At 32.2% G+C, this 13,202-nt stretch overlaps 1 protein-coding gene across 11 annotated transcripts in view; it reads right to left on the bottom strand.

The window, feature by feature from the left end:
* Window positions 1-13,202, bottom strand: part of ZMYM2 (zinc finger MYM-type containing 2) — an 80,183-nt gene that overhangs the window by 45,154 nt on the left and 21,827 nt on the right. For 7 of the 11 annotated variants that reach the window (XM_074303709.1, XM_074303711.1, XM_074303712.1 and 4 more), the window contains 3 exons: window positions 8,468-8,966; window positions 8,113-8,206; window positions 1,498-1,783 (listed from right to left, as the gene is read on the bottom strand). In XM_074303709.1, coding sequence (XP_074159810.1) covers window positions 1,498-1,783; window positions 8,113-8,206; window positions 8,468-8,956 — 869 coding nt within the window. In that variant the 5' untranslated portion in view covers window positions 8,957-8,966. Of the gene's footprint in view, window positions 1-1,497; window positions 1,784-8,112; window positions 8,967-13,202 lie in introns of all 11 variants that reach the window. The other 4 variants (XM_074303705.1, XM_074303706.1, XM_074303707.1 and 1 more) reach the window with 1 other exon arrangement.

Genomic DNA, 13,202 nt, shown 5'->3' on the forward strand with positions numbered 1-13,202 from the left:
ATGAATAGTTTCAATTACATTAAGTGAAAAAGGTTTTGTACAAATAATGTAGCCAAATTAGAAAGAAAGCAGAAATTTAGGGTTTTTTATATATTTTCCCAGATAAAGAACTCATATCTCAACCATATTGAGAACTTGTCAAATTTATAATAATGAATCATTCCCCAATTGATGAATGGTCATATGAACAGATTTTTGATGAAGCCAAAACTAGATGTACCATGAGAAAAAATGCTCTAAATCATGACTGAAAAGAAAAATGAAGTTAAAACAACTTATAAACTTACACCAATCAATCTGGTTAGCTAAAATGACAAATATTGGAAGGGATGTCAGAAAAAAATGGGACACTAAGAATATATTGTTGGTGGGACTGTGAACTGATCCAACCATTTTAGAGAGCAAACTGAAATAAGGCACAGTTATAAAAATGTGTAGACCCAGCAATACCAATATTAGATCTATTTCTAAAGGTGATCAGCAACTGTAATGGACTTGGCTGTTTTCAACAATGAGGTGATTCAGGCCACTTTCCAACATACTTGTGATGGAGAGAACCATCTGCATCCAGAACTATGGAGACTGAATGTGGATCGCAACATAGTATTTTCACCTTTTTTGGTTGTTGTTTGCTTGCTTGGTTTTTTTTTCCTCTTTTTTTCCTTTTTGATCTGATTTTTCTTGTGCAGCATGATAAATGTGGCAATATATTTAGAAGAATTGCACATGTTTAACCTATATTGGATTTCTTGCTGTCTAGGGGAGGGGTGAGGGAGAGAAGGAAGGAGAAAAATATGGAACACAAGGTTTTGCAAGGGTGAATGTTGAAAACTATCTTTGCATGTATTTTGAAAAATAAAAAGGTATTATCAAAAAAATTAAGTTGATCAAAAGAAAAGAAAAATAACTTCTAGGTTCTAACATTCACACAGAAGCTCTTTTTGTAACAGCAAAAAAATTGGAAATCAAGGGGATGTCCATCAATTAGGAAATGCCTAAAACAAGCTGTGATGATTGTGATGGAATACTGTACTAGAAGAAATGATTGCCTTTAGAATAACAAATTGACTTTAGAATAGAAAGACATGGAAAGACCTGCATGAAATAATAAAGAGTGAAATAAACAGAATCAAGAGAACATCAAATACAGTAACATTATTCAAAGAATTGAAGTAAGCTATGAGTATTATAAATATTCAAGTCAACTACAAAAGATCTGTGAAAGAAAACACTATCTACTTTCAGAGAAAGAACAGATAAATTTAAGTATGCATATTATATCCATCTTTCTACCTATGTCAAATGACAGCAAGAGGAAGGAAGACAGTTTGAAACTTAAAATGTAACAGAAAAAAATTTTTAAAAAGGACATGAACAAGCAGAAATTGATGAGCAATAAAAACACAAGTACAATAGTAAACTTTGTTGTCTTCCCCCCTAAAATGTCCTACTCACCTATATGTTCAGTAAAAAAATAAAGTTAAAGATATCCCTTACTTTTTGCACATGACGCAGAGTTTCTTTGGAGCAGGCTTGTGTGAAAATGAGGAAAGACAAGAAGTAGAACAAAACAGGTGAGCAGATCCTTTTCGCTGATAGGCAGTTTGTCCTTTTTGCAAAGGTTTTTTGCAGTTTGCACAAGTAACTTTAACTGGTTTAGTAGGTTGCTGTTGTGAAGGAGGCTGGAAAATCTGCTTAGGAAGTGAGGCCACTGGTGACAAAGAATCCACTCCAGGTTGCTTCTGATTTCGAGGAAATGAAGCTGACTGGGAAATCCAGGAATCTTAAAGACATAATACATATACAAGAATAACTAAAATAATTTTCAATCTAATTTGAATACCATAATATTTGTAAGTGCTCACCAAACTGCAATATTTAAATTAAAATTCTACTTCATAAAATCATTTTTATTCTGAATGACAAACTGGGAATATGCATGTTAATTAAAAAAAAAAAAAAAAGATATCTGCAATTCTAAAAACAATGCTTTCTATGAATAATCAAGATTTAGAGGGACAGCTAGATGAGGTAATGGATAGAGCATCAGCCCTGAAGTCAGGAGGACCTGGGTTCAAATTCAGTCTCAGATACTTAACACTTTCTAGCTGTGTGACCCTGGGCAAGTCACTTAATCCCAAGTACCTTGCAAGAAAAAACAAACAAACAAACAAACAAAAACAAGATTTAGGTTGTTTCAAAGGAGAATTCACACTACAACCAGATAATAATCACAGAAAGTAAAATTGACAAGGATCTCAGGAATCTTCTAATCCAAACCCCTCATTTTATAATTTAGAAAATTAAGGCCTAGAAAGAACTTTTAGTTTTTTCCCCCATGAAAATCTTTAGAAATACACTTTTCTGACTTCTAAAGTTATTCTGTGCTATCAACAAAGTATATAATGTGAAACATAGTATTAAATCACTTACTTTATTATATACTGGTATGTCAATAAATACTCCTTCTACTACTCCCCAACCAAAAAACATTTTAACTGTACTAAAGTACTTTCAACTTAGAACACTGACCAAGATTATGGAATTTGGTTATCAATGGTTGTTCTCCCTCCATTGGCTATTCATAAAGTGTAAAATTGTTATTTTTGCCTCACTCAAAAATGGTAAAACTTTCTGGCAGCTTACTTCCTTCATCCCTCTTTAAATCTATTGGCCACCGTTACTGCCAACGCATCCAAGATCTATCTGCCAATCAACACTACTGCAGCTTATTATGTTCTTCCTCTTCTTCATACTTCTCTGTTCACACTTCTTTCTCTTAAAGCTTCTCTAGCACATCTACCTGAGGACTTTTTTTTTTTAATGGCTATCTTTTTACAGATATCACCATTCAACAAAAAGACTTCTTTCTAACAGACAAACTGACCACAGCTTCTTAGGTGCAATCTTCTCATCTTCTTGGTTGTATCATTGATGGGTGCTCAAATGTTGCTTCTTTGTTTTACACATACACACGCATGCATGCATGCCTGTGGTTGAGGGATTGAGGAGTAAAGGAAGACTCCAAATAGGATAAAAAGAGAGAAAAGGTAAGTAAATTCTGAGTTCTGGGACATACTGGAGGTCCAAGAACGCTAGATAGCTGACTCATCAGTGGCAAATTTTTACTGGCATTTTCATAACATAAATTATAAATACTCTTTATAACGTAAAAAACAGTTTATACGCTAGGATTATAATTAAATTCTTCCCATATTCCCAATTTTTTATTTATCAAAATTTGTTTTTATTTAACAACAAAAAAGCTATTAAAAGTGCTATAATATATTTGTGCAAATAGAGAGGAATTACTTATGTTTAACATATATTGGATTAGTTGCCAACTGGGTCAGAAGGGAAGGAAAGTGGAAAAAATTAAACAAAGGATTTTGTAGGGGTGTCAAAAATTATCCATGTATATGCTTTGAAAATAAAAGCATAATTTAAAAAATTTTAATAATAAATCAAAATAAATAAATAAATAAACCTAGTCTTAGAGGAACCAGGTGATTTGGTGCACACACAGAACCAGGGTTTAAATAGAAATGTCAGAAGCAAAGTGAATTTATCATGATGCTTTTCAGTTTCCCCTAACATTATACTTATTTGAGCACATGTATCCACACACCAATTAGATTTTACTTGAAAACAAAGATTCAATCATTTTTCAATTTTGTGTTTCTTCAAGTGTTCAATTAAGTCTCTTGAACTCAGTAGATATTTTATATGACTAATAATAATTGCTAATAGTTATATAGTGCATTCAGGTTTACAAAATATGCTGTGTATGTGTGTGACTCATACGTACACACATACAATTTTGTTCTTTGTGTGAGTTTTTAATCTTATAAAGATCCCTATAATAACCCTAAGAGTTAAGTATAACAAGTATCATCTTCATCTATAAAATGAAGTAACTAAGGCAAGTAAAAGCTAACAATATTTGTTGCATTGAATATTTGCATTAGAACTTTATAATTTTCCGTGTATTTCCCTTTAGTTTTTGTATCTTAAGTGTATGATTGTATCTCTCTGAAATATAATAGATGTTTAAAAAAGTCATTGTTGATTGACTAATCCTTCTATATAAGGCCTTTCAAATAAAGATAGCTTTTATATTTTACCTAAAAAAAAAAAAGTACTATCATATGATCAACTTTGATGGATTTGGCTCTTTTCACCAATGAGGTGATTCAAGCCAATTACAATAGACTTATGATGGAGAGTGCCATTTCCATCCTTTTCACCTTTTTTGTCATCATTTGCTTGCTAGTTTTTTCTTTCTCATTTTTTTCTCCTTTTGATCTGATTTTTCTTGTGTAGCATGACAAATGTGGAAATACATTTAGAAGAATAACAAGTGTTTTACTGATGTTGGATTACTTGCTAAGGGAGGGGGCAAATTTGGAACACAAGTTTTGCAACAGTCAAAGTTGAAAACTACCTTTGCCTGTATTTTGAAAAATAAAAAAGTATGAATGAATAAATGTACTATCATAGTTTTATTAGGAGGTAGAGGGGAGGGAGGATGAGCCTTTCAAAAAAAGTTGTAATATTTTACAAAGATTTAAAAGCTACAAAGAATCTATTTTTCTTAAGGTGTTATTTTGTAGAAATTCATAAAAATAATTGACAATGAACAAAAGTATTCTCATTGTTTTCAATTAAATTCAGCAGCTCATTCTCTCTACATATCCTATTTTGAGTAACTGAGTTTAAAGTCTGAATGACCAAAAGAAAATTTTATTCTCTAAAAAACTAAATGATTAAACAAATCTTTATATTTATAAACTCAGGATGGATTAGGTACTGGAAGGGTACTTGGAAATCATTTGGAATAGGTCCTTAAGCTTTTAGCTGAGGAAACTGAGCCAGAAAACTAAGTATAAAGTTACTAAATTAAGAATACACTCAGGTCTCCTGGCTGAGTCCAGTTACTCATTCCACTATGTTACTGATTCAGAAAAATCAGAATTTTCTACAATGCAACGACTTTTTAAGAGATGGATTCTTTAGTTATATTTTCTAGAGAAAGGAATAGCAGTGTGATTTAATTGTAATACCACCTATAAGGGCAAGGAAAAGACTAAAGAGAAACTCATGGTCTTATTCTAAAACCTAGGATTCCATAAACTATCCTCTGTGCATAAAGTAATAGGACGTAATAGATTCTTTTTTGTATACCATAGAACAATTCAAGACAAAAAATTTCAATATACTGAGTGCTACCTATGTTAACATACCTTGACATCTAAAATGAACTTGTTAAAACTTTCTTCACCAGTAATGTCTCAGATAACCTTTGCATTATAGCACACAAAAAAAGATTCATGGCAATAGCATGCAATCACTACAGAAGTGATTACTTGAAGGTCCCACTAATATTATTTTATTTTCAAACGCAATATATTAAAAAATGTTACTAACACATAATAGTAACAACTCATAAAGTCATAACTTTTCTGGTTAAATGTTAAAATATATAAAAATTTTGCTGCTCCTTAAACTCAAAAAGATTATTCTTTTCTTGAGGATGATTGTCTTCCTGTGATTCTATCAAATCATTAAATTTTCAAATAAGAAGGCCCCTCTACCAACAAAGATTAGCACCTCTCTGTAATATCTATTCTTGAGGGTTGCTTAGAGTACTGAAAATTAGAAAGCCCAGGGTCACATGTACAATTTGTGACAGAGGAATTACTTGAACCCTTGTCTTCCTTTTTAGGAAATTGATTCTATAGATGCCTGAACAAATAAATCCAGCTTCATACTATACTGGAAAATTTTGCTTTACTTGAAAATTGAGTTGAGTTCTCTACAATTCCACCATAAAGAGGATATCACTTTAAAGAACATTTTAAAAAATTCGTACTTTAATTATTCAACATATTCATCATTTATTTTATGAAATGATACAAAAATAAAGAGAACCAGGAAAAAAATACTACAATGAAAATGGAAAGAGCAACCAAGTCAAAACTGAATACTGTGAATATAGTTTGACCAAGTGTGACTTAGAAATGAAACATCAGAATCCAATTCCCTGTTTGTTTATGGGAGAGGAATACTACATATGAGACTTGGCTGATGAGTTGGCAATTTTTAAGAACTTTTTTTCTTCTTTTTAAATTCTCCAATATATATGTTCAGAGCTTCTGGAAATAATAGGAAATATAGGCAACATAAAAAAAGAGAAAAAAATTATTAAGTCTGCACTTTCTATTTCATCAAAAAGTAGAGGGCAAGCTAGTTAGTTATTACACTACATAATTAATTGACCAAATGGGAGGGAAAATCAATTTTATGCATAACAATAATTATTGGGTGTAACTATAAAACAGTAAGACTCACATACCCAAAATAAGGGCTAAAAAAGAATTTACAAATATAACTGAACTGGGGCAGGTAGGTGGCACAGTGGATAGAGCACCAGCCCTGAAGCCAGGAGGACAAATTTGGTCTCAGAATGACACTTCCTAGGTACATGATCCTGAGCAAGTCACTTAACCCCAATTGCTCAGCAAAAAAAAAAAAAAAAAAAAAAAAAAAAAAAAGTGTGTGTGTGTGTGTGTATATATATGTGTACATACACACACACACACACACACACACACACACATGAATTGAGCGGTTAGTAAAATCTCTTCCCATTTAACAAAGAATGCTTTCTTAAGTTGTTGTGTTTTTTTTTTGTATATTTATGTAAATTATGTAAATTTGGTCTCAGAATAACACTTCCTAGGTATATGATCCTGGGCAAGTCATTTAACCAATTGCTCAGCAAAAAAAAAAAAAAAAAAAAAAAGTGTGTGTCTGTATGTGTGTACACACACACACACACACACACATGAATTGAGCTGTTAGTAAAATCTCTTCCCATTTAACAAAGAATGCTTTCTTAAGTTGTTTCTTTTTTTTTGTATAGTTGGAAAGATGTAATATATTTAAAGTAATATGAAATAATCTTTAAAGACTCAAAAAGAACAAGATCATTTTTTATAAAATATCACTTTCCCCCTTCAATTATCATATTAATGAGGGGACAGTTATGTGACTTATATTTAATATAAGGACTGTTTTTTGTCCTAATGTTAATATGAATTATTTACATAGTTTAACAACTCATAAAGATAGGGAATTAAAATTTTTCATCCAGACTTCAACACACAACTTATTTCTTATTTCACCTCTATTTTATTTGGATGATTTATATTCAATAGCCAGGGGAGGCCACTCCATTTCTCAGGTGACAACAAATGTCCAATTTAAGCAAGCATTTCTTTAAACTCTTCCTAGGTAAAAATAATTGAATTCCTTTCCTCTGATTTAGACTCAAAGCAAAGGAAAGCAAAACAAACAAAAAACTAATCAACCATTCTAAATAAAATATTGTTGTCCCTGCTGATAATCATCATTATATTAATATTCATAAAACATCAACACTGACTTTAGTTAGTACTGCCTTTTCTTTTCTTATTCCTAAAATCTGAAGAGATGATCATTAGTAGGGAAAACAGATACAAAGACTGTCCAAAAGAGAAAGACTGTCCTTTTTTTTTTCTCCTATTTTCCTCTGATGTAAACTTGGAGCTGCTTGATTTGGAAGCAAACTTTCAAAAAAGTATTTGCCTTCTTTCAAAATGTAGTAACAATATAACATTAAGGAAAAATTTTCAGTCTAAGAGTAAAAAACAAAAAATCAAATATAAATACAATAGCCAAAAATAAGCACTTTTTCCTTCAAGATTTCTATCCAAAGATCATCTTATTTGGACATGAAAGCAAAAGTACTGACAAACTATTATGCTGAGTCGAAGATATGATTTCTAAAGCGAAACACTTTAGACATAAATGTTTTCTGATACACACAATTGATAAAGTTTTTGGAGATAAGCAGTATTGCATTTATTCTCATTGACTAAAGCTGAATTTTAAATAAATTACTGAAAAGCTCAAATCTCTTACTCTGAAAAGAAAGAAAAAGCACTAATTTTGGTAAATGTAAAATCAATGTTAATCTAAAAGTAAAGAACCTACAAAACTAAAAGAAATCCAAATCAAATAATTACAGATGAGAAACTACAAATGCATGCCATTAAAATTTATGCTTACCAGGATTATGATGAGTTGCAGATTCCCCATTCTGAAAAACGTCTCCTGCCACATTCATTCTACCAGGATTAAAAGGTCCTACTCCAGTCTTGGTCTGTGAAGTTAAAGATGGGGTGTATGTTTGTATATTAACACCAAAATTACTTGACTGCAGTCCGTTAGAGACATCTCCCAAGTTGGTATTCTGCAGTGATGTTACATGTGTAATCATTAAGTTCATATCACGCCCATCAGTATTTTCTAATTGGCCATCATTCACTGAGCTTACACCTGTTTCTAATGTAGTAACATTAGCAATCTGAATTTCAGAGTCTGGTTCTGTGGTGATACCACTATTACCCATTCCTGAATTTACCTTACTTCTTGAAAAACTGGAAGCTGAGAAATCCAAATCATTGGTTCTGTTTTTAGTCTCAGGAAGTCTCCGTTCAATAAAACTGGAAGCATTTTTCTCTTGCCCTTGATTTGTTTCAATGTCCTCTTCATCATCAATGATAATTGTCTCACTTATACTTCCTTTTTGAGAAGTCAAATCTTTTGAAGAAGAAAGTTTAGAATCACTTCCTTGTTGCTCTTCATTTTTTGATGATGGAAATGTGATGTTTCTTTGATCAGATACCACTGGGGCAGCAGTTGTTGGGGGTTGTATTGGTTCAATAAAAACAACATCATCATCATCTTCTATTGATGTGTTTTGAAACTTATTAGATCTAGAAACTAAAGAATTAGTTGGACCTCCAAATGAATTTCCTACATTTGTGAGACTAGTTGCCATGGCTGTAGTCCCTAATAAAACAGGTGTCTGTTCCGTCAATTCTAATCCTCCCACTGAACTTGAGTCCATTCCAGATGACCTGTTGGGAAGAGTGAAGAAGGAGAAAAAGATAATACACTTCAGTTCAATAAAACAATGGTTTTCTTTTTAAAGAAACGTAATAAAAGACCAAGAATTAAACCGAGTTTTTCCAAATTATGTTGACCCAAAGGAAAAAATTACATTATTTTGCAGAAATCCTGTATATAATATTCTTTTGATTCTTCTTTGTAAAATCTACCTGTTTCTCAAGCCATTCTCCAATTGATAAATGGTCAAAGGATATGAACAATTTTCAGATGAACAAATTGAAACTATTTGTAGTCCTATGAAAAAGTGCTCCAAATCACTATTAGAGAAATGCAAATTAAGACAACTCTGAGATACCACTACCCAACTCTGATTGGCAAAGATGACAGGAAAAGATAATGAAGAATGTTGGAGGGAATGTGGGAAAACTGAGCCACTGATACATTGTTGGTGGAACTGTGAATGAATCCAACCATTCTGGAGAGCAATTTGGAAATATGCTCAAAAAGTTGTCAAAATGTGCATACCCTTTGACCCAGCAGTATTGCTGCTGGGCTTATATCCTAAAGAGATATTAAAGGAGGGAAAGTATGTGCAAAAATGTTTGTGGCAGCCCTTTTTGTAGTGGCAAGAAACTGGAAACTGAATGGATGCCCATCAGTTGGAGAATGGCTGAATAAATTGTGGTATATAAATGTTATGGAATATTATTGTTCTGTAAGAAATGACCAACAGGATGATTTCAGAAAGGCCTGGTGAGAAACTTATATCAATTGATGCTAAGTGAAATAAGAAGGACTAGGAGATCATTATACACACAGCAACAATATGATGATCAATTTTGATGGACATGGCTCTCTCCAACAATGAGATGATTCAAACCAGTTCCAATTGTTCAACATCTGAGAGTCATCTACACCCATACAAAGGACTATGGGAACTGAGTGTGGACCACGACATAGCATTTTCACTCTTTGTTATTTTGCTTGCATTTTTTTTTTCCTTTTCAGGTTTTTTTTTCTTGCCAGATCTCATTTTTCTTGTGCAGCAAGTTAACTGTATAAATATGTATACTGGATTTAACATATATTGTAACATATTTAACATGTATTGGTCTACTTGCCATCTAGGGGAGGAGGTGGGGGGAAAGCAAGAGGAAAATTTGGAACAGGTTTTGCAAGGGTCAATGCTGAAAAATTACCCATGCATATGTTTTGTTACTAAAAAGCTATAATATAAAAAAGAAAAAATATATTAAAGAAATTATATTTTTAATCCACCTGTTTCACTTCTTGATATACTACAAAATTGAATAATATCCAGACACCCATCATGTTGAACTATATTGGTGATTGATTATACTAAGAATCAATAGTGGATTTGTAGAAACATAAAACACAGCATTTGCCAGAAAATGCAAGTAAAAGGAAAGCAGGTTTGTTGTTTTTAAAATCTTAGAAATGGAAAATAGCTAAGAAATAATCTGAAAAAAGATCCAAAGTCAAGAGATTAGCCAATTAGCCAATCTTCTTCCTAACCACCCAACTTTTGTGGTACTTCATCAAATACTTTTAAAGATTTTCTGCTTTTCCCCCACACTTATCTGATATACTTTTTCCTTATCAATTTCCACCAATTTTTGATCAACTGAATTTGTATCTCCAATATTCAAATTCTAAACATTCCTTCATATATTATAATTTTAATTTATAGGCTAATTAATAATTACCATAATTATTTCATAAATTAAAATTATGGCTATATTCTTAAAAAACAATGATTCCAAAAGATAGACATTTACTATGAATTCAACTAATTCACTGTTAATGACTGATTATATGTAACTTTCTACAAAATAAGATTTGACAAAAATAATCAAGATAAATTAATTTTAGGAAATCATAAAGCATAACAAAAGGGTTTTTTAAAAATGAAGTCATTCTAGTAAATAGTCTAAGATATTACATTTTTGAAAATAAAATCAAGATTTCACTTAACAATGAAAATCTTGGGCCTATGATTTCCTTGGTACAGGAAAGAGTGTGAATAATCTATGAATGTAAATAAGCAACTGTTCTAGAATGTTTTGGAACTAAGGGACCCCTGGGACCTGTGCCCAGGGTTCCAGAGTCTATGCAAGTCAGGGGCAGGATCGGATGTAAGCCAACATTTTTTGCTCCATAGACTACTTTCAACATCAACAACATATGTTTTGATAACTTCCCACCTTCACCCACAATCCCCTCACCCAATTTAACATGCTACTCCGAATATTCTTTTAGATTTATTAAGTACTTATAATGCCTACACAATAATTTTTGCCTTCAAAAAGGTCCAGATTAAATTTTACTTCAATAAAACTTCAAACATGCACAAAGCTTTACCATCACAAAGGAAAAACATCTGAAACATAACTGGACAAATACTGATTCAAAATTAATTTCTTAAATACCATTAATTTAAACCCAAATTCCTTGAATTAGAAAGCCAGTACTATAAACAAATAATCTATAAACTTCTTTGATCATATACTCCAATGGGAAAATTTTTTAAATAAAAACTCAATGCTGGGTATTAATGGTTGGCAGTGCTGAATAAGAGAATTCCCAAAGTTACATAAACACAAAATGAAAAAATGCATAGCTGGCTAAATTTACTAAATCATGATACTCATTTTTTGATGCCATGATGCAAAATTTTAAATGAAATTAATTTGACAAAAGTGTTTGACTCATGACAGTAAATGCTATCCATATCCAGAGAAAGAACTATGGAGTCTGAATGCAGAACAAAGCATACAATTTTCATCTTTTTTTCCCATGACGTTTCCTCTTTTCTTAAAATTATTCTTTCACAACATGACTAATGTGAAAATGTGTTTAATATGTTTTATACATGCATAACCTATGTGAGATTGCTTGCTAGCTTGGGAAAAAGGGAAGAGAAAAAAAAATCAAAATCAAAATCTTATAAAAGTAAATGTTGAAAACTTAAATAAAGAGATAAATGGGTTTTCTGTAGGATTATTTTTGTGGGGAGGATTTTGGGAATATGGTGGAGTAAAGTCAGAAAATTCTAATTCTCATTCTCTCTCTCTCTCTCTCTCTCTCTCTCTCTCTCTCTCTCTCTCTCTCTCTCTCTCTCTCTCGTACACAAAACTGTACCACAGGGCAAATTTAGACCTGTAAATAATAGTGTTCTCAGAACAGTAGTCCTCCACTGACAATCAGAGATGATCCTAATAAAAGATACCAGAATGAAGGTTTGGTCCTACTTAAGTGTAAAAGCCTCCAGGCTAGAGCAGGTAAGCCCTGGGGCTAGGTGGGTTTGATGGCACCCTCAGCCTCCATCACAGGAATTTTTACCCCTAGACTGTGTAAGGAATCAGGCATTTTTAGTCAGAGCAAGTTGAAGGTATCTATGTCTATAAGGGACACCAGGCCCAGCAGTACTGCTGAAACAAGGCCTTGGGTGAAAAGGAAGCAGCACATTCGTGGTAAGTGCAAAAGCAGTGGAGCAGTAATGCTGCTGGCTTGTAAGCATCTAGAAGAAGGCAGAGTTCTCAATTTCCGATTACAATTCAAAGGAGAGAAGTGAAGAAGAGTCTGAGACTAGAGGCACCCACACCCAAACTCCAGGATTAAAGGTGATTATATCAACAATTTTATGCAAATTATAAAAAGGGGGAAAGGAGAAAGAACCCACCCGAAGAGAAAGTTACTAAAAGATTAGGGAAGACCAGGATTCATGTTCAGAGGATACGGAAGTAAAAAAAAAAAAAAAAAAAAAAAAATCTCTTATCTAAAAAGAGTAACATTAAATGGCCATCTGCCCAAAGAGAATTTACAGAACTCAAAAAAGATATTAAAAACCAAATGAGATTGAGATAAAAAATAAAAACAAGATCATGGCACAGCCACAAATCACTCAAGCAGTAGCAACAACTAAAAAAACCAAACACTATATATGGAAAAGGAAAAGGAAAAGGAAATGAAGTTGTGGCCAAAAATATCAAAGCAAACAAAGGTAAACATAATCCCGAATGGGGAAAGAAAAAAAAGGATATTCAATGAATTGCCAGATTTTATTACAAAAAGACCTGAACTTAAATATAAAATTTCACATAAAAGATCCAAGAAAAATATAAGGTAAACATCAAAAACTAATTACAAGGGATTCAATAAGGACAAACTGTTTTATACATGGAAATGTAAACCATATGTCTAAAATTGTCGTTAGTAATTTG

This window comes from Sminthopsis crassicaudata, chromosome 3 (genome assembly GCF_048593235.1).
Source record: "Sminthopsis crassicaudata isolate SCR6 chromosome 3, ASM4859323v1, whole genome shotgun sequence".
NCBI classification, from domain to species: Eukaryota; Metazoa; Chordata; class Mammalia; order Dasyuromorphia; family Dasyuridae; genus Sminthopsis; species Sminthopsis crassicaudata.